The sequence below is a fragment of the Artemia franciscana genome, chromosome 11 (assembly GCF_032884065.1).
Source record: "Artemia franciscana chromosome 11, ASM3288406v1, whole genome shotgun sequence".
NCBI lineage: Eukaryota > Metazoa > Arthropoda > Branchiopoda > Anostraca > Artemiidae > Artemia > Artemia franciscana.
This window is the reverse complement of record NC_088873.1, coordinates 36,315,991-36,338,703: the sequence shown is the minus strand read 5'-3', so window position 1 is coordinate 36,338,703 and position 22,713 is coordinate 36,315,991. Positions and strand designations below refer to the sequence as shown.

At 36.0% G+C, this 22,713-nt stretch overlaps 2 protein-coding genes across 6 annotated transcripts in view; both read left to right on the top strand.

The window, feature by feature from the left end:
• Positions 1 to 849: 849 nt before the first annotated feature.
• Positions 850 to 22,713, top strand: part of LOC136033152 (uncharacterized) — a 137,276-nt gene continuing 115,412 nt past the window's right edge. For 2 of the 5 annotated variants that reach the window (XM_065713811.1, XM_065713804.1), the window contains exon 1: positions 17,279 to 17,318. The gene's annotated coding sequence lies outside the window, so the exon portion shown is untranslated. Of the gene's footprint in view, positions 997 to 17,278; positions 17,319 to 22,713 lie in introns of those variants that run through there. The other 3 variants (XM_065713806.1, XM_065713808.1, XM_065713807.1) reach the window with 3 other exon arrangements.
• Positions 15,402 to 21,201, top strand: LOC136032608 (uncharacterized). The gene is made up of 2 exons (XM_065712878.1): positions 15,402 to 15,428; positions 20,752 to 21,201. Exons 1-2 carry the CDS (start codon positions 15,402 to 15,404, stop codon positions 21,199 to 21,201), a joined length of 477 nt encoding a protein of 158 aa, XP_065568950.1.

The following is a 22,713-nucleotide window of genomic DNA, read 5'->3' as shown; positions in this document are numbered from 1 at the left end:
TTTAATATTGCCCTTCACTTTTTTTTATAGCTATCATAATTTAATCTGAATATCGACAATTCCCAACCCAGAACAAACCTGCGGTTGACGCTTACTTACTGCTCCTGCTGGTGGTTTAGCGTAGAGAAAGAAGTCACTCGTCGCCCCAGTCCAGACGGTCCTGAACTAGCATGATATCTTCGTATGGATGCTACCGATCAATGATAGGAAGTGACCAAGGCTGTCCTTCTATGAAGCGTCGTTAATTCTTAAATAAATAAGAATATAAACTTTACGGAGAGAGCGGGGGATTATTCTTGTGGGGAGATTTCCAGTAAGGAATCAGCGGGACACCGTTTTATGGATATATGTAACACATCCGGTGACGTAATAATTTTTGTTAGTTTTGATTTCAACTTCATTCTTCGTTTTCATCAGGAAACTTTTTTTTTCGAAAATTAAACATCAGAAAAAACACAATCCTTTTGATTTATATGGTATTATTTAAAATTCTGTTTTTACCTTCATTTACAAGATTCGCTCTTTCTTTACTGTTCGATACCACATACTTTTTGATTAGATGAAAACATGGTATAAGAAAAGAGAAAATGATTGTTAAATCAAAATTTTACCTAAATCGTTTATTCTATCGTTTCTTTTATCGACAAATTTAATTTCTATATAAATTTACTCGAACTTAAATTTTTTTTTTAACTTTTGCAAATAAAAATGTGACTTGTTTGTCTAAAATTTGACCTTAAATGATGAATATGCTGTCGAATTGGCTATGATGCGGTCACGTCACCTGTTGCAGTAAATGTCAGCCAAAATATAAAAAAACTTGGAATGTATTCGGAACATAACTGTCCATTTGATCAGCTCCGTGACATATTTTTTTCAGCAATGTTCTAAAAGTGTCAGTTTATATTAGATATTATATAAGAAAGGATTAGTTCAGAGTGATTATTCTGTAAGATACTGAATTCAATGCTTTATTGGTGGTAAACAGCAAACATGGTTTTTATATTTTATTTACATATTATTTTAATGTACTTCTGTGTAATCAACTTCGAGATGCGGGTATATGCCGAACATTTTTTTTTTCATAATTCTTATAGACTAAAACTCTTTAGTCCCATAACGACTTGTATTAAAGAGTGTGCGTAACTTCAGAGAGTGGGAACTGGCGCTAGTGTCGTCAAACAAACTATCAACACCATCTAGCGCTTGGTGGCGCTTGACATTTTTTCCGTGTAATAATAAGAATAATTAGTTTAAATAGGTTAACTGGTAAAATTGAGGCAGTAATAAGTTTCTGATCTCAGTTCCTGATAGAAAAACGATCACAAAGCTAGAAAAAATACCAAGTGTCGCCAAACGCTAGATGACCTTGAAAGTTTTTTGTCGACACGGGCGCCAGTTTCTACCCTTATAAGTTATCCATACTCTTCGACTCATATCTTACATTTTTGTTTAGTGTCATATGTTCTTTTTGCTCCCCAAAATAAGTTAAAAGCATGCAAATAGCTCCATTTTAATGAAACACTTCTTTTTTCGTGTGATCAAATATTATGGGAGATAGTTTCAAACTCAGAAATTGTACTGAAACGTATTCGTAGCTTAAAAAGAAATGTTAATTCTTTGGAGCATTTGCGAAAATATTGAAATAAAAAATGCAAGTTTCATTTTAAAAGGCCACGAGAATACAAATAATATTATTAGAGAGATTATCTAAACAGAACAAAGTGGAGCGTGGATGGCAAAGTCCTATTGGCACTTAGTCCAGAAGATTTTCTTTATTTTCTTTATATTCCATACATGAGGGGGGCTGCCTCTTCCTCTACCCTTGCTCTTTTCGCTAAAGTCTTAAAGTTCTTTAAAAAATGCATCTCATTCAAATTCAACGGCCCTTCTGTTTGAGTAGCCTTTCTTAAAGATTTTTGACAAAAAGACAAACTTTAGCGCAAAGAACGATACACGGAATAATTTCTGTCCGTTCTAAGTTTCAATGTTGCTCCTTACTTTCAGTTTTTAAAAAATTTTTTAATTTATGACAGTTTTTCAAACCATGCCCGGAAATTCCCTTCCCTCCCCTTCTTGTAAAAGTTACTCTGGAAAATTTCTTCCACATGGAAACCCTTCCCTGTGGAAAATACCCACTAAAAGTTTTCGCATATTTTTCAATAACATTTTTCCCAATAGCATTATGGGACTGTTTTCCCCTTTTTCGGAAATCCGGTAAATTTTCGCAGTTTTTTAGCTTTTGATGGGTATTCTTAAACTTAATGAACTTTATAAATCCGGAATCAGCATAAACAAAATTCTTTGATATATATAATATTATCAAAATTCTGTTTTTTGGAGCTTCAGTCGCTATTGACCCCAGTCGCCCCTTACAGTTCGTTACCACGAACTCTTGTATTAACAAAATCTAATAATTAAACGATAATTACATTTTGGGGGGAAAAATGTATCTTCATATGCGAGATGATTTACTATTATTTTATTTAAGAATTAATGACGCTTCTTGACTACTAAGGTCCCTGCGTCGGCCCTGCAGTGCATTCCTGCAGCGTGATTCGATCTCTGAGTCCCGTATTACCAAGCTAAGGTCATATCCACTGCGCCACCACAGGACAATATGCGAGATGATATAACACATGCATCTTCTTTTGAAACAGGGGATATAATATCATAATTAATTGATCATTCCAAACCTTTAATTGCCAAACCGTTCAATAAGTCCCTATTCCTCGTCCATTATACTCCTGGACACCCTGTAGAGACGCAAGGTATTTGAGGCAGCCATTTCATTAGGAGCGGGCTAAAAGCCTGACAAACAAATTATCCGGTTGAGATATGAGCAAAAGAGCCATGGGACATTAAATCTGAGCAATTGACCATTTTAATAGAAAAGATGGAACTAGTGAGGGGGTTCCAGTTTTGGAATGGTCCATAATCGCTACTCTTTTCTTCCTTAGTTATTTAAGATGACGAAGAAGTTTAACGACGATTCCCTCCAGACGCAGGTATTGATATTTTTCATCGAGACACAGCTGTTTGTTATATAAAAGGAACGTTTTATTCGAGATGCAGGGGTTTGTTACATAGTAGGGAATGTTTTCTTTGATTTTGCAGCAGCCCCCAAGGGCCAGGAAAAACCTTCAGGCCCCCCGCCAAATCAAGATTTCTATGGTTGTTATGTAATATGAGTTGTTAAAGTTCAGGGAGGCGCTAGTCAAGATGCAAACGCAGGCGTTACATCATAGGGAGTGTTTTCTTCAAGACATTTTTCTTCAAGACGTTTTTCTTCAAGATTTCTTTAGTTTTAACGTAAAAAGGGAATAATTACCTATGTTAAAGATGACGTATTCTCGAGTGACTTGTTTCTTCAGGCCCTATGGGGAATCCCCGATTGTGACTGAGGAGGGCACACACGAGGGTGTTACGTAATGAGGATGCACACGTGGGAAGTTACGTGATACTTTGAGAGATTTTTTCTTTAGGAGTTTATTTTTCTTTCGGGACGTTTTTTCTCAGAGAACCTTTATACTCCAAATATCATTGTCCGCATTATTATTCGAAAGAGATTTCCCCTCAACAGAATGGTGTGCTAGACAGCTGGACCAAGAAAGCTTTCCTAAGATTTTTATTCGGCAAATGCTTTCTAACGGAAACGTTTCAAAAAACCTATGAATCGCTTGTTTCCTATGTATGCAATAATTGACATGCGGGAGAGAAAATTGATTACTGGAAAATGGTTATATTTTATAATATCGGGGGTTGTTCTTAGCAGAGTTTTTAGTAATAGTCTTTTGCTCTATTGGAACTTAAATGCGCTATCAGAGGGGAAATCAAAGCAAGAGTATCATTGTGGCTAGAACCTGGTTCAGCTTTATAAACGATCAAAAGTCTATTTTTCCCTCTTCACTACACAGAATTTTGCACTTATATTAGAGGAAATCTTGAAAAATCATACCTATGAACATAGGCTACAAGATGCTTAAATTGCATTAGTGAAGTATATTGAAGTTTTATCCTGGAACAAGAAATCTAAAGAATGAAGGCTTTTTTGTACATACAAGTCTTATTAATAAAGACAAGATTACAAGCATTATTAAAGCACTTTTTTCTTAGGACACCAAAATCTTTATTATAGAGGTAGGAGGGAGGTATTTTCAACTAAAAAGTCAATTCAATCGAGGACTTTCCACATGAATGCTGAGAAATTTGCCATAAGTGTATTCACAACATCAAAAATATAACACAGCATGAAAACCATTACTTTTAACCGATAAACCTATATTTATTGAGAGGAGAGGATGACTTATTACAGGTAAATTCAAGGGGGTGCAGGACATTGGCTTAATTCATGTTTTCTTCATTTTTTATTGATATTATTTTCTGGCAATTCCTAGCCTTTGACACTCAATGGCTGACAAGCGGCACCCTCTGGCAAGCATTGTAAAACATATGACATTTTTTGGGCATTTTCCTGAAAAATTATTCGTCTAAACTAGAATTAATCGTTTAAATTGAATGAAAAATCTCCAATAGCGTTTCTCTGATGACTCCTGGCAATTGAGGCCAGTGTGGCCTAGATTGCAATTTTCCATGGCAATTCCCCGCCCTTGACACGCAATGGCTCAAACACGGCACCCTCTGGCAAGCAGTATCACAAATAAGGCATTTCTATGGCATTTTGCTGCAAAAATAACCGTTTACACTAGAATCAATCGTTTAAACCTAATAAAAAATTCCCAAATGGGTTTCTTCTGATTACTTCTGACAATTGAGGCCAGCGTGGCTCAATGTACCAGCCTGAGGACACCCTCTGGCGCACATTATCACACCTAAGGGTATTTCAACCCTTTTCCCACAACTAAAAGCTATATAAACTAAAAATGACCATTGTTTTAATTTGAACAGTGGAAAGTTGCCATTTCATTGTTAGATTACGATGTTCCATAGCAGTTCCCAGCATTTGACACATGGCCGGCACACGGCATCCTTTAGCAAGCGTTATCACGCATATGGCATTTTTCGGGCATTTTCCTGCAAAAATATCCGTTTACACTTGAATTGATCGTTTAAACTTAATGAAAATCCGAACAAACGTTTTTTCTGATGAATCCCGGCAATAAAAGCCAGCTTGGCACAATGCACCTGCCCGATGACACCCTCTGGTGCACTTTAACACACCTAAGGATATTTCAACCTTTTGCTCAAAAAATAACTTTATAAACTAAAAATGACCATTGTTTTTATTTGGACAGCGGAAACTTGCCGTTTCATTGTTAGATTGCGATGTTCCATGGCAATTCCCAACCTGTGACACACGGCACCCTCTGGAAAGCATTATCACACATATGGGAATTCTTGGGGATTTTTCTGCAAAAATATCCGTTTACACTGGAATCGATCGTTTAAACTTAATGAAAAGTCCGCAATAGCAATTCTTCTGATGACTCGTTGCAATTAAGGTAAACGTGGCACAATGTACAAGCTGGATGACACCCTATGGCACACATTACCACACCTAAAGGTTTTTCAACATTTTTCTCATAAAAATAAATTTATAACTAAAAATTACCATTGTTTTTATTTGAACAGCGGAAATTTGCCATTTCATTATTAGATTACGATGTTCCGTGGCAATTCCCAGCCTTTGATACTCAATGGCTGAAACGCGGCACCCTCTGGCAAGCATTATCACACATATGGCAGTTTTCAAGCATTTTGCTGCAGAAATGTCCGTTTAGGTTAGAACCTATCATTTAAACTGAATGAAAAATCCCCAATAAAGTTTCTTATGATGAATCCTGGCAATAAAAGCCAGCTTGGCACAATGTACTAGCCCAATAACACCCTCTGGTGCACATTATCACACATAAGGTTTTTTCAACCTTTTCCCCAAAAAATAACTTTATAAACTAAAAAATACCAGTGTTTTTATTTTAACAGCGAAACTTGCCATTTCATTGTGAGATTGTGATATTCCATGGCAATTCACGCGACCGTGGCAATATTTGGCAGTCGCATTCCATACCCGTGATACATATTATCATTACTATTGCATTTTCAGATATTTCTGTGATGAAAAATATGCTTTAAATGAATTAGCTGGTGTTTTCTCAAGCCATCCCTTCGTAATTTACCGTGTCAAGTCACGCCACCTTCGAATTATGTGTATTCCCCGTGGCATGCCACTGATACATATTATAATTCCTAAGGCAGTCTTAAACTTTCGTCGATTCAAGGTTTTCTTATGCGGCTGCCCCCCCCCCCCCATGGCAATATATGAATGGTCATCGTCACTAGTTAGTTTATTGTACGTTTTCGAGCACTATTATTTGTGCACACCTTAAAGTCTCTTTTATTTTATTAAATAAAAAAAACAAGTTTTTTTAACTGAAAGTAAGGAGCGACATTAAAACTTAAAACGAACAGAAATTACTTCGTATATGAAAGAGGCTGCTTCCTCATCAACGCCCCGCTCTTTACGCTAAAGTTTGACTCTGTCTCTCAATTCTTCTTTTTAAAACAGTAAAAACCTTTAGCGTAAAGAGCGGGGCGTTGATGAGGAAGCAGCCTCTTTCATATACGAAGTAATTTCTGTTCGTTTTAAGTTTTAATGTCGCTCCTTACTTTCAGTTAAAAAAAACTTGTTTTTTTTTTTATTTAATTTCTGAACGTTTTTGAATCAATGCATGTTTTGATTTTGGCTCTCCGCAGAGGAATAATTAAAACGAAATTTGCATTTTTTTTTTTTTTTTGGCTAAATGGCTTTCTCATAATTTTGATCGAATGATTTTGAGAAAAAAAGAGCGGGGGAGGAAGCCTAGTTGCCCTCCGATTTTTTGGTTAATTAAAAAGGCAACTAGAACTTTTAATTTTTTACGAATATTTTTATTAGCAAAAGATTTGCGTAACTTATAAATTAGCTTACGTAAATAACTTTTGTATTCTCATATTTTTTTTTCTCATCCCCTCCCCCAACCAAAAAAATCCTCCTGAAAACGCCTGTACACTTCCCAATAACCATTACTATATGTAAGCATTGGTCAAAGTTTGTAACTTGTTGCCCCTCCCATGGGGACTGTGGGGGAGTAAGTCGTCCCCAAAGACATAGTTATAAGGTTTTTCGACTACGCTGAATAAAATGGCTATCTCAGAATTTTGATCCGTTGACTTTGGTAAAATAATTAGCGTGGGAGGGGGCCTAGGTGCCCTCCAATTTTTTGGTCACTTAAAAAGGGCACTAGAACTTTTCATTTCCGTTAGAATGAGCCCTCTTGCAACATTCTAGGACAACTGGGTCGATACGATCACCCCTGGGAAAAAAAAACAAAAAACAAATAAACACGCATCCGTGATCTGCCTTCTGGCAAAAAATACAAAATTCCACATTTTTGTAGATAGGAGCTTGAAACTTCTACAGTAGGGTTCTCTGATACGCTGAATCTGATGGTGTGATTTTCGTTAAGATTCTATGACTTCTAGGGGGCGTTTCCCCCTATTTTCTAAAATAACGCAAATTTTCTCAGGCTCGTAACTTTTGATGGGTATGACTAAACTTGATGAAACTTATATATTTAAAATCAGCATAAAATGCGATTCTTTTGATGTAGGTATTGGTATCAAAATTCCATTTTTTGGAGTTTTGGTTACTATTGAGCCGGGTCGCTCCTTACTACAGTTCGTTACCACGAACTGTTTGAAAAGTTTGACTATTAAATTTTTCAAAGTTTCAGTTTTAATAGTTTTAGTTTTAAAGTTTTGATATAAATTATCAGTTTTAAAAAATAGGTTTTAAAGTTTTTTTATTTTAAAAGATTTAGTTTTGAAATTACTTTTTTGTCCGTAAAATCTTAATCACAGTTTTATTTTTAAAGTTTTAGCTTTATTATTTTCAAGAAACTACAGGTTTTAAGGTTTTAACTTTTAAAATTTAGTTTTGAAAGTTTTATTTTAAAGTTTATAGTTAAGAAGATTTTATTTTTAAAGTTTAGATCTTAAAGTTTTTTTTTTCTTGCTTTAAAATTCTAATTTTAAGCTTTTATTTTGAAGTTATGGTTACACAGTTTTAGATTTTAAGGTTTTACGAAGCTTTTTTTACATAAAATCTTTTGTTTTAAAGCTTTAATTTTAAAGTTTCAATTTTAAAGTTAGTTTTATAAGTTAGTTTTAAACTTTTCAGTTTTAAAGTTTCTGTTTTAAAGTTTTAAAATTTTAAAATTTAAAATTTAAATTTTTTAAAATTTACCGTTTTAAAATTTCCTTTTAAAATTTTAAGTTTTAAATTATCAGTTTCAAAATCTAGGTTTCAGTATCTTTTAATTTAAAATGTAACTTTAAAAGTTTTTTATTTATAGAGTTTTACGTCTAAAGTTCTAAAATTTCATTTTTAAAGGTTTTGTTTTAAAAGTTTAGTTTTATGGTTTTAGACATAAGATTGATCAGATTTAAAGTTTAGATCTTAATTCTTCTATTTTAAGAATCTTAGCTTTAAAATATTTTTTTTTAAAGTTTATAGTTTTAAAGATTTTAATTTTAGAGTTTAGATCTTTAAATTTCTTTCAGTTTTATTTTTTTTAAAGGTTTTACTTTTAAAGTTTTAAATTTAAAGTTTTAGTTTTAAAAGTTTAAAAAAGGTCTGTAGAAATGAAACTGAGACAGCCCCATGGGGGGCAGCCGCATACAAAATCCTGGAATCAGCAAAAGGTTGAGAATGTCTTAGGAATTATAACGTGCATCACTGGCATGCCACGGGGCAGGCATTTACTGTCACGGTAGCCTGAACTGGCATGATGTATCACGAGGGGGTGGCTTGAGAAAACACGAGCTAATTAATTTAAAGTATATTTTTATCACAAAAATATTTGAAAAATGCTTTAGGAATGATAATATGTATCACAGGGATGCCATGGGCCATTCACCTATTGCCACAGTGGCCTGAATTGCTAGGAACATCGCAATCTAACAGTAAAATAGCAAGTTTTCGCTGTTCAAATAAAAACAATGGTCATTTTTAGTTTATAAAGTTATTTTTGTGAGGTAAAGGTTGAAAAACCCTTAGGTGTGATAATTTGTGCTGGAGGTTGTCATCAGACTGGCAGATTGTAAAACACTGGCCTCAATTACCAGGAGTCATAAAAAAACCTATTGGGGATTTTCATTAATTTCAGCGACCGATTCTAGCGTAAACGGATAATTTAGACGGAAAATGCCTGAAAAATGCCATATCCTTGATAATGCATGATAAATTCAAAGTATATTTTTATCACAAAAATATTTGAAAAATGCTTTAGGAATGATAATATGTATCACAGGGATGCCATGGGCCATTCACCTATTGCCACAGTGGCCTGAATTGCTAGGAACATCGAAATCTAACAGTAAAATGGCAAGTTTTCGCTGTTCTAATAAAAACAATGGTCATTTTTAGTTTATAAAGTTATTTTTGTGGGGTAAAGGTTGAAAAACCCTTAGGTGTGATAATTTGTGCTGGAGGTTGTCATCAGGCTGGCAGATTGTAAAACACTGGCCTCAGTTGCCAGGAGTCATCAAAAAAACCTATTGGGGATTTTCATTAATTTCAGCGACCGATTCTAGCGTAAACGGATAATTTACACGGAAAATGCCTGAAAAATGCCATATCCGTGATAATGCTTGACAAAGGGTGGTGTGTATTAGCCATTTAATGTCACACGTTGGGAATTGCCATGGAAAATCGCAATCTAACAATGAAATGACATGTTTCCGCTATTCAAATAAAAACAATGGTCAATTTTAGTTTATAAAGTCTTTTGTGGGGGAGAGGTTGAAAAACCCTTAGGTGTGATAATGTGTGCCAGAGGATGTTATCGGGCTCGTAAATTGTGCCACGCTGGCATTAATTACCAGGAGTCATCAGAAGAAACGCTACTGGCGATTTTCATTAAGTTTAAACGATTGATTCAAGTATAAACAGACACTTTTGCAGGAAAATGCCTGAAAAAATGCCATATATATGATAATGCCTGCCCGAGGCTGCCGTGAGTCAGCCATTGAGTGTCATACGCTGGGAATTGTCATGGAATATCGTAATCTAACAAAGAAATGGAAAGTTTCCCCCGTCAAAATAAAAACAATGGTAATTTTTGGTTTATAAGGTTATTTTTGTGGGGGAAAGGTTGAAAAACCTCTTAAAGGTTGATAATTTACGCCATAGGTTATCATCGGGCTGGCATATTGTGCCACGCTGGGCTTAATTGCCAGGAGTCATCAGAAGAAATGCTTTTTTAGGATTTTCATTAAGTTTAAACGGTAGATTCAAGCGTAAACGGACATTTTTGCAGGAAATGCCTGAAAAATGACATATTCATGAAAATACTTGCCAGAGGGTGCCGTGTGTCAGCCATTGAGTGTGAGATGCTGGGAATTGCCATGGAACATCGCAATATAACAATGAAACGGCAAGTTTCTGCTGTTCCAATAAAACCAGTTGTAATTTTTAGTCTATAAAGTTATTTTTATGGGGAAAGGGTTGAAAAACACAATGTCTTAAAAATGTCTTGAAATGTCTTGAAACGTCTTGAAAAAATCTCTTGAAGAAAAATATCTTAGAAAACGTCATGATGAAACATGTCTTTAAAAAAGTCTGAAAATGTCTTGAAACGTCTGAAAATGTCTTGAAACGTCTATAAAAATTTCTTGAAGAAAAATATCTTAAAAACATCTTGAAATGCCTTGAAATGTCTTGAAGTGTCTTGAAGAATGTCTTGAAGAAAACACTCCCTATTATGTAAAGCCTACCTTTGCACCTGGACTAGCGCGCCCCCCCCCTGAACTCTAAAAAATCCGATCGCGTAACTACCAAAGAAATCTTGACTTGGCTTAGGGGCCTGGAGGTTTTTATTAGACCTGGGGGATTTTAAACAATCAAAGAAAAAACATTCCCCATTTTGCATCAAACACCCGTATCTCGAAGAAGACATTCCTTTTACATAACAAACACCAATGTTTCGATGAAAATTCAAAACGCCTGCGTTTTGGGGGAATCGCCGTTAAGCGTCTTTGTGATCTTGAATCATTAAAGAAGAAAAGAGCAGTAGATATTGGCCATTCTAAAACCAGAGCCTTCTCAGTACCGATTGACGCATTGTATTTAAATTGCAACAAGGATTTAAATCCTTATGGTTCAAGGCACCAATTTAGCCCGTGGCTAACACCTTCCAAAACCCCTCTCCCTCACTACCACTTCTTTGGTAAGATGTGACTTCTTTAAACCTGAATTATGCTAGGGTTTTTCAGTCTTTACGATTGAAGAGAAAAAGGAGACCTATACAAACATGTTATGAAGACAAGATAAGCTCTGATTTAGGCAAACAAGAATAACCTACGCAGCAGACTAACCTGATACCATATCGAGCCGAATTCAAACTGTAGAATTCTGCAGATTTGTCGCTGACAGATTTGATGCAAAAACAGTCTGATTCGGGGACGGGGGAGGGGCTTTGGGTTGTATTCTGTTTGAACAACTCCTTTGCTTCATCCCCGACCCTCCAAAATTTGTCTCCTGCTCATAAATAGGTTGTAAAAATGCAGGTGTCCTGACCTAAAATATTTATCCTCAAAACCTAAAAAATATTTATCCGACTCATAAATGGGCTTAACAATCTAAGTAAAAAAAAGAGGCTTGTTTGAGACATTTGGATAAATTTTATTATAGGCAGCGCAATATTGCTTCCTAAGTAAAGAGCCATGTGGCCACAATGTATTATTTTTTGCTGTTGTTTTTTTATTTGTTTTATTGTTTAGACCAGTGCACTTCGTATCGAAGGATTTGTCGTAAAAACTTCGAAAAGGGTTCATTCGATTAGAAATTGAAAGGGCTAGTACCCTTTTTAATAGTCAAAAGGGATTGGAAGGCAACTAACCCCCATCCCACGCCCACTATTTCTCCAAACACATTCAATCAAAATTTGGTGATAACTATTTTGTTCCATGTATTTGAAAGATCCGGAAATTATGTCTGAGAATGACAACCCTCTCCCCCCCCCACGGCCCTCAGGGCAATGGTTGTAAGAAATGATCTGGGGGCATTTAAGGTTTACATAGTTAGTGTGATCGTAAAAACTTCGGAGGCTACTCCTTGGATTGCTAATCGTAAGGTTAGGTGCCGTTTTTTGAGATTCAGAGTGATCGGAGGAAGGATATCCCCTCCCCCAGACACACCTTGTATTTCCCGAAATGTATCTGATCGAAATTTTTAGATGGCCTTTTTTTGTCGTAAAAACTTCAAAAAGAGCTCATTCGATTGAAAATTGAAAGGAGCTAGTGCCCTTTTAAATATTCAAAAGTGATTGGGGGGCAACTAATACCCCGTCTCACGCCCACCACTTCCCCCAATTATATCCAATCAAAATTCTGAGACAGCCATTTTGTTCAACGTAATTAAAAGGTCCAGAAATTATGACTTTGAGGATGACAATCCCCCCCCACATCCCTCAGGGCATATAAGGTATATATAGAAAGGGTGATCGAAAAAAACTCCGAAATAGGCTCATTTGATTGGAAATCAGATGTTCTGGTGGCGTTTTTAAGATTCAGAGTGATCAGTAGGTGAATATCTCCCCCCTCACACCTCTTGTTTTCCCAGAATGTATCTGATAGAAATTTTGAGATGGTCATTTGTCGTTGTAGATATTTTGAAAAAGACCTCATTCGATAGAATATTGAAAGAGCTAGTGCTCTGTTTAATAGTCGAAATTGATTGGAGGGAGAACTAATCCCTATCTCACACCCAGCATTTCTTCAAACACTTCCAATAAAAATTTTGAGATAGCCATTTCGCTCAATATAATTAAAGGGTCCGGAAATTATATCTTTGAGTATGACAACCCCCCCCACACATACACAACCCTCAGGGCAAGGGTATAAGTTATGTCCTGGGGGCATATAATGTATATATAGAAAGGATGATCGAAAAACTCTGGAATGGGCTCATTTGATTAGAAATCATATGTTCTAGTGCCCTTTTTAAGATTCAAAGTGATCAGAGGGCGAATACCCCCCCCCACACCTCTTATTTTCCCAGAATGTGTTTGATAGAAATTTTGAGATGGCCATTTGTTGTCGTAGATATTTCGAGAAAAGCTCATTCGATAGAAAATTGAAAGGGCTAGTACTCTTTTTAAAAGTCGAAAGTGATTAGAGGGCAACTAATCTCCATCCCACACTCACCATTTCCTCAAATACATTCAATCAAAATTTTGAGATAGCCATTTTGTTCAGCGTAGTTGAAAGGTCCTGACATTATGTCTATGAGGTTGACAACCCCCTAGAGCCCTCAGGGCAAGTGTTGTAAGTTATGCCCTGGGGGCATATAAGGTGTTTATATAGAAAGTATAGCCGTACAAAATTCGGACGGGACTCATTGGATTGGTAAGTAGAAGTTCTGCTGCCCTTTTTAAGATTCAAAGTGATCAGACGGTAGATTCCCCCACACCTCGTACTTTCCCGAAATGTATCTGATAGAAATTTTGAAATGGCCATTTGTTGTCAAAGAAACTTCAAAAACGGCTCCTTTGATTGGAAATTGAAAGAGCCAGTGCCCTTTTTGATAGTCGAAATTGATTGGAGGGTAACTAACCCCCTCCCAGCCCCCCATTTCCCCAAATCCATCCAATAAAAATTTTGAGATAGCCATTCGGTTCAACATAATTGAAAGGTCTGGAAATTAAGTCCTTTAGAATGACAACCCCCACAGCCCTCAGGGCAAGGGATATTAAGTTATGCCCTGGGGCATATAAGGTATATGTAGAAAGGGTGATCGCATAACCTTTGGAAGGGGTACATTGGACTGGTAATCATAAGTGCTGGTGCTCTTTTTAAGATTCAGAGTGATCGGAGGGTAGCTACCCCCCCCCCACACACACATACACCTCGTATTTTTCCGAAATGTATCTGATTTTAATTTTGAGATGACCATTTGTTGTCGTAGAAACTTCGAAAACAGCTCATTCAATAGCAAATTGAAAGGACCAGTGCCCTTTTTAATAGTCGAAAGTGATTGGAGGACAACTAACTCCCCTCCCCTGCCCACGATTTCCCCAAACACGTCCAATAAAAAGTTTGAGATAGCCATTTTATTCAACGTAATTGAAAGGTCCGGAAACTATGTCTTTGAGTATGGCAACCCCCCTCTAAGCCCTTAGGGCAAGAGTTGTGAGCTATGCCCGGGGGAATATAAGGTATACATTGAAAGGATGGTCGCATAAGCTTCCGAGAAGCTCATTGGATTCGTACTCAGAAGTTCTAGTGCCCTTTTAAAGACCCAGAGTTATCGGAGGGTGGATACCACCCACCACACCTCGTATTTTCCCGAAACGCATCTGATGGAAATTTTGAGATGGCCATTTGTTGTCGTAGAAACTTCGAAAACAGCTCATTTGATAGGAAATTGGAAGGACCAGTGTCTTTTTTATTAGTAAAAAGTAATTGGAGGACAACTAACCCCCCTCCCTCACCCAGCTTTTCCCCAAACACATCCAATCAAAATTTTGAGATAGTCATTTTGTTCAACGTAATTGAAAGGACTGGAAACAATGTCTTTGAGAATGATACCCCCCCCACAGCCCTCAGGGCAAGGTAAGTTATGAACTGGGGCATATAAGGCATATATAGAAAGGGTAATCGCATAAACTTTGGAGAGAGCTCGTTGGATTGTTAATCAGAAGTTCTAGTGCCCTTTTTAGGATTCAGGGTGATCTGAAGATGGATAACCTTTACCACTCGACACCTCATATTTTCCCATAATACATCTGATAGAAACTTTGAGATGGTCATTTGTTGTCGTAGAAACTTTAAAAAGAGCTCATTCGATTGAAAATTGAGAAGACCAGTGGCCTTTTTACTAGTTAAAAGTAATTGGAGGGCAACAAGATCCCCCCACGCCCATCAATTCCCAAAACACATCAAATCAAAATTTGAGATAACACTTTTGTTCACTGTAGTTGAAAGGTCTGGAAATTATGTCTTTGACAACCCCCATACCTTCTCAAGACCAAAACATAATTTCCACTTTACTGGAAAATAAATGGCTGTTGATTGTCAGTTTAGAATACATATACTGATATATATATTTCTTAAAGTTTTAATAATTTTTAATTTATTAATGTTAAAAAAGTTATACTAGTACATAAATACTTTTACATAGTTTCCTAGTCTCGTCGAGTTTAAGGCTGAATTCTGCCGGGCTTGAAATCAGATATGCACCTACTTAAGCCAAAATATCTTTGCTCATGTCATCTATTCTGCTGATGATGGCTTCATTTGAAAGAGGAATTTGGGATAGTTTAATTTCAGCCGTTTTTTTCAGCATATTTGGCACCTTCAATACAGTTGGTTTTCTGGTTGTTTTTATTTTTACCAATAATATGTGGTTTGCCCTGTTTTGCGATCAGGTAAGCAGCTTTCTACGATTGTGTGGCGATCGATATGCTGATGGATACAATGACAAGAAAAGGCAGAGGAGCCTTCTCATCGAATTTTGTTCTTTTCACCTTTAATTCATCGAGTGTTATGCTCTTGCATTTTCCGTCTCCATATAGCTTAAGGAAGTGGTATTTTAGTTTTATCGGTACTAGATTAGAATAGCTCAACTTGGCCTCGCAGTAGTCAGTTGCGAAAGACTATATCGCAAAAGCTCAGTGGAGTTTCATCGCAACCAAACGTTGCGTCAGACGATGATAGTAGGAAGAACCATAAGCGTAAACTTGTATCGACAACCACTTTTTTTTCCTGGCATTATTTCCAAATCGTCCTTATTACGTTTAGACACAAGTTGATGACTGTTGTTAAGGGAGTAAAATTGGAAGATAAAAAAATCTGAAACTGCCCCCCCCCCCCCTCACCCTCTGAAAACGTTTTTTTATCTTTATTTTTATCGTATTTTCAAGTTCATACCCTCTTCATCTACATTTTCATGAATTGACACTTCTGCTATTAGTACTTTACTTACACACCATACATTCCTGCCTTGAATAAAAACGGCCATCCTGGCTTACAACCACAATAAAGGCGGGCTTGGTCAAGAGACATAAAATTGCAGACGAAGTTCTGGAAAGAAAAAACAAGAAATAGTATCCATAGAAACTACAAGAAACTTAGTAGCTAGCGGCATGCAAGGAAAAGTGCACGGAGGAGGAGAATATTTGTGTTGTTTATTGTTTACTTTAAATTAATGTATTGATGATTCAAATATACCTGTTTTCTTATAATCAAACGCATTGCAAGAAACGTTTATTCTTTGCAAGAATGTGTAGATAATTATCAAAAACTTAGCTTTAAAACTTGGAGTATAGCAAATTCATAACTGAGGGAAATTTCGAAAAAGTTAAACGAAGTTCAAATAAAAACGTTGCAGTAAAAATTTGATTATAAAAAATGCGTCTATCGCAAAAGTCCAAAGATTACAGCCTGTAAATTTGTGGTGAAACCATTGGAGCTAATTTGCAAAAAATTAGGAGGGAAGGGAGGGGGGGTCAAAATATATTTCCCAAAATATAGGTGAGAATTAACCCTGGCAAATTAACGTCCCCTAGGTTAAACTTTATTCCAATTATGGGCTCTACTTTCAAGTTTCTTTCGCAGAACCCTTTTGATATCTTACAGACTCAATCATTATTTGTGATTGTCATTTACTAGAAGCCGTTTGAAATTGCTAGATATTCTTAGCAATAAAAATATAATGCAGATCTTTCTTTTGGCTGGAAATTATTTTCCGAAATGCTTCCAGCATCGCACAACAGTGGAGTAATTTGCTGCGGGGCAGGGACTTCCCCATAGCGATTGCACAGCCAGATGCCCGGGATCTGGAACTACCCATTCCAGGTTTTGGTTTAACCTCTCCCCATCAGACCTATTTTGCCTTCCCTCTAACCTAGTTTCCCCCTCCAGCTGAAATTTAGTTTCTTCGCAAATCTTGCTAAAGCTAAGATAAGCTTGTATAATTCAAGCATTCACAGAAACGGGTGTGTTTTCTTTAATATATATTTACCTTTATGGTAGGAGATGGCTCATTTTTAAGTTTTTACTGTCATTTTCACTCGATTTCGGAAAATTGGCTCCAAATTTGCCCCCCTCCCACAGGACTTTGATGAAATTACGCCGCTGTCACACAAGTGTGTTAAATAGTTTAAATTTTGACGCTGCGGATTACGGGTAGATTCGATGCAGACGCTGCAAAAAGTCAGGTGCTGGCCAGCACTAGTGCCTACGCCTTTAAAAAAAAAAACTCAGATAGCGCGCGTAATAGCGATTGTAAACAGAAAACAAATGCTTATTAATATTAGGTAGGGTAATTTTAAGCACAGTTAGCTTATTTAGAGTAAATAAAGACACCATATAGCATTAAATCATAGAATTGTCAATCAAAAATAAGCTAACGCATAAATCTTTGCATTTTGTTAGGACCTGGACAAAGTTGCTAAGCTAGCCTTTGTCCCAATGCCTGGGCTAGGATCCAATGACCTGGATGGTCATCTGTAAGGTAGTTCTAAGAAAGGCTTAGGTAATTGAGGTTAGTTTCAGTAAAATAATAAGAATAATTTTTTTGCAGTATGGGCAACTGGATCCCAAATTAGCCCATAAGCTATTGAGCAATTGTCATCTGAGGGTTCATATATTTATATAGTAGGCCTATACCTATAAGATCCAAAATTTGTAGACTCTATGGCAAAATTGTAGCCTTAGCTACATTTTGCTACCCTGAAAAGCAGTAGTGGAATTTTGTGAAATCCAGGGGGTCCAAAGTTGTAGCCAATTTTCCCAAATCAAGTGAAAATGACAATTAAAACTGAAAAAATGATCCATCTATTGCCATAAAGGCAACGAAATGCTAAAGAAAACTGATCTGTTTCTCTGGATAGTTGAGTGGTGCAGTCATATCTTTGTTTTGACAAGATTTTTATAGAAACTAAATTTTAGCTGGGGGGGGGGGACAAACTGAGGTCTGGTGGAGGGCAAACTTAGGTCTAGGGGATGATAAATTTGGGTCTGGAGAGGGCAGTTTACCTACTCTGGGAAGGTATTGTCAAGCTTCCATGTTAATCCTCTTCTGATTTCTAAGTCTTTGAAATTATCTTGAAAGGTTGACCTATTGAAATTTTGACAAAGCAATATTTTACCTTAATTTTCTGTTATCAGTTTCTTTTTTCTCTGGTTTTAATTCTGGAAAAACAATTCCTATTATTTGAGTAGAACTTTAAGCCATATCAATGGTTCTTTTTTCTAGATTTAGGTAATGCATTTGGAGATCTTTGAAACCTCATAAGTTAGGATTTAGTAAAGTTATGAAGCTGAAAAAAGTTTTATTATACTTCATTTAAGCAGAAGATCTGTTTTACAAGGTTTCACTTTTGTAACACAGACATTCTTAAAGGTCATCAAAAGTCCCTCCTTTATAGAGGGAGAAGGAGTTGAGTTAGGTACTTGAAACTACCTTCATGGGACATACTTCAGTCTGTAGACCAATCCCTGAAAGTTTCAGTTTTTTTAGCCTAACCCATTTCCAAAGTATCAAAAAGTAGCTAAACTAGAATTTTACCAACTCTATGGGTTAGCCCATGATAACACTCTTCCATGGGCTCTTCTGAAGGAAATACTATAGCATAATAGCAAAAAACTAGAAGAGCAAGACCTCCATTAGGCTAGGCCACTTGGTAAATATATTCAAGATTCCATAATTGACACAGAGACAACATGAAAACACTCCTTGATTTCTTTTTATCCTCTTTCCAAATATACTAATAGGGTTAAAAACATTATATCAAATTGAGCCAAATTATGTAAAACTAAAACTCTTGCATCCTGTTACTAAAGAGGAATTGAGAAGAATTGCCTTGCGAATGTATCCCCTTCCTGATGTCATATATAGCCTATAGTTGAAGGAATATAGCCTATAGGTACTAAAGGAAAACACTAAACAGTGATGCATTCAAGATTCTATAATTGAAACAGGGACAACATGAAAACACTCCTTGATTTCTTTTTTATCTTCTTCCCAAATAAACTAATTGAGTTAAAAAGAATTATATCAAACTAGCTGTTGGGGTGGCACTTTGCACCACCCCAACACCTAGTTGGTGGGGGCGCTTCACGCCCCCCCAAGCCCCCCCGCGCGCGTAAGTCGTTACGCGCCATTGTAGTTGTGTCCCTGTGTCCCACCTGTGAATATAGATAGATATATATATTTATGTTTTTAACTATGTAAAACTTGCGAATATACAACATTCTTTGCTGTCCCATTGTCTGTACATATAAATAGATTGTCAGGTTTACCGACTCTTGAACATGCAACATATAATTGTCCATGGGAAAAACAATCTATATTCAAATCTACACCTCATTATTCTAATGATTGCCCTTGAGCTTTGTTGATGGTGATTGCTGATCAAACATTCCCTGTGTCCCCATTGTCATTTATATATCCCCCTGTGCCCCCTGGCGTCCCCGTTGTAGCTGTGTCCCTGTGTCCCAGTCGTCATTTATAGTCAACAAACATGACGTCAGTCGACACACAAACATGACGTCAGTCAACACACATGTCCCAGTCGTCATTTGTGTCCTGGTGTCCCAGTCTGTAATTTCTCTTTGAGTGTCCTGGTCGTCATTTATATTCCCTGTGTCCTGTTATTATTATTTAAGAATTAACGACGCTTCTTGACTATTAAGGTCCCTGCGTTGGCCCTGCAGTGCATTCCTGCAGCGTGATTTAATCTCTGGGTCCTGTATTACCAAGCTAAGGTCAAATCCACTGCACCACCACAGGACCCCTGTGTCCTGGTCTGTATATACATTCGTTTTTGAATTGGTATATGATGAAATAATTTTTTTTTTCCTTTTTTTCTTTTTAGTTTTTTTTGGTTTTTACCTATTTTTTAGCTTTTTAGTTTTTTTTCTTTTTTTGTTTTTAGTTTTTTTTGTAGTTTTACCTTTTTTATTTTTTTTTTTTTTTTTTTAGTTTTCTTTTTCTCCTTTATTTTTCAGTTTTTTCCTTTTTTAGTTTTTTTTCTTTTTCAGTTTTTATTTTTTTTATTAGTTTTTAGTTTTTTTTTCTTTTTAGTTTTTTTGCTGTTTTTACCCTTTTTTTAGTTTTTTTTTCTTTTTTTTTCTTTTTTAGTTTTTAGTTTTTTACCTTTTTTTAGTTTTTTTTTCTTTTTTTTCTTTTTTAGTTTTTAGTTTTTTACCTTTTTTTTAGTTTTTTTTAGTTTTTTAGCTTTTTTAGTTATTTTAGTAGTTTTTACCTGTTTTTTAGTTTTTTCTTTTTTAGTTTTTTTTCTTCTTTTGTATTAATGCTAAAGCCAAGGTTCGAACCTGGAACCTCTTGGACCTAGAACCTGGAACATAACGCTTTACCAACTCAGCTACTTTGGCTTGAATACATTTACCTTTTTTAGTTTTTTTTTTATTTTATTTTTTAGTTTTATTTTTCTCCTTTATTTGTCAGTTATTTTCTTTTTTTTCAGTTTTTAGTTTTTTTAGTTTTTTTATTAGTTTTTGTTTTTTTTTCTTTTTAGTTTTTTTTGTAGTTTTTACCTTTTTTAGTTTTTTTTATGCAGCTACATAAAAGGAAACATGTGTAATATGTTTCCTTTCACCCTGTCATCTAAAAGAAGCTGTTTGTGAAATTGCCCCTGCACTGGCTATACTTTTCAACACTCCTTTGATTATAAGCAAGTCCCCTCCCAATAGAAGTTAGCCTATATCTTGCCTATCTTTAAAAAGGGGGATACATGCAAAGCAGAAAATTATAGACCTATTGGCCTCACATCTGCTGTTGCAAAAGTCACCGAGAGGATTATTAATGATAGGCCTTTTCAACACTTTGTTAATAATGACATTATCTCCAACAGGCAGCATGACTTTCTCCCTGGAAAACCTGTAGAAACTAACCTTCTAGAAACTTATGAAGGTCTTCCTGTTGGTTTGATTCTTTTAGACATAATCAAAGCATTTGAGGAGGTTCCAAATAATTGGCTTTGCTCTAAGTTAACAGCAGCAAGAATCAGCCAAGAATTAGCATATTGGCTAATGGACTTCCTGGCTGGTAGATCTCTGACTGCACAACTCTTCACAACAGATGGCAAATGTACCTACTTACAGCCCTGTAAAATCTTGAGTGGTGTTCCCCATGGAACTGCTCTTGGACCCACATTGTTTCTTCTATTGATATGATACCCAAAGTCAGCAACCACTTAACTCTTTATGCTGATGAGTTGAAATCATTTGGTGTAGCCAGCAAATCATCAGTACAATATGACCTTGATCATATACCAGCATGTGCTGACAGGTGGCTTCTCTCTTTCAATATATCAAAATGTGTCACCATTTATTTTGGTCACAATAATCCTCACACCAATATATTGTGAATGATAACCAGACATCAACCCCCCAATTGGCACCAATGTTAAAGACTTGGGAGTCACTTCAGATAACCTTCTAAAGTTCAATGAACACGGTACAAACTGTTTCCAAAGCAAATTCAAGCCTTGGAGTTATTAAAAGAAAATTAATAGCCAATCACATGGAATCTTTGTGAAGCTGTACAAGGCAATTGTGAGACCAGTTCTTGACTTAAGAATCTGCCTTTCTGGTCCTCTGCAGAATTTTTTCCTTCTGCCAAAGGTTAAAACATGCATCTGCCATATACATACTTGTATCTGTTGAGCTGCCAGCGTATATAACATGAAAGACAAACAAAAGAGACTGTTTCACCAGGTTTGAGCAATCTGATTGTTCAAAAGAGAGTGAGAAGTAAGAAAAGTGAAAGATAGATGACAAAGCGTCCATTCCCATCAGGCCTAGATTGCCATTCCAAGAAATATAATAATAGTTGAAAATTGTTTTATCATGAAGGTGCAAAAAAACAAAAAATTTTGGACAACAAGACTCTGTTTCTTAGAGTTTTGGTTACTATTCAGCACAAAACCTAACAACTTCTCCTCGCTATCTGGTGAGGTTTTATACAACAGAGATGATTTAGCATGCTCAAGTGTCACTTGAGAAAGTTGTTCAATTATGACTCTAATGTTTTCAAACAGTTTATGGTAATGAACTGTAAGTAAGCAGCAATGCAGCTCAATAGTAACCAAAACTCTAAGAAACAGAGTCTTAATAGCAATAGATACATCAAAAGAATCGAATTTTAATGCCTATTCAAAATATATAAAATTCATAAAGTTTAATGTTACCCATCAAAAGTTACAAGCCTGAGAAAATTTGCCCAGTTCCTGAAAAAGGGGGGAAATACCCCTAAAACTTCAAGTAATCTTAATGAAAATCACACTGTCAGATTCAGTATATCAGAGAACCCTACTGTAGAGGTTTCAAGCTCCTTTATACAAAAATGTGTAATTTCGAATTTTGCCTGAAGCAAGATCACAGATGTGTGTTTATTTGCTTTTTCCCCTAGGATGATTGTATTGAAACAGTAATCCTTGAAGATCAGTAGAGGGGTCACTTGATAGGAAAATTTTGAGATATTGGAAGGCTGTAGGCTATGGACTTTGCCCATTATTTACATATAGTATTGACCATTGGGAAGTATACATATATTTTTTTCTGGGGGGGGGGTACGTGGGAAGAATTTTTCATGTGAGAGCGGAATTCTCAATTTAGGGGGTCAGATTTCCCAGCACTATTAAAAATTATCCAAAATTAAATTAAAAAACAAGTTTTATCCTTGCT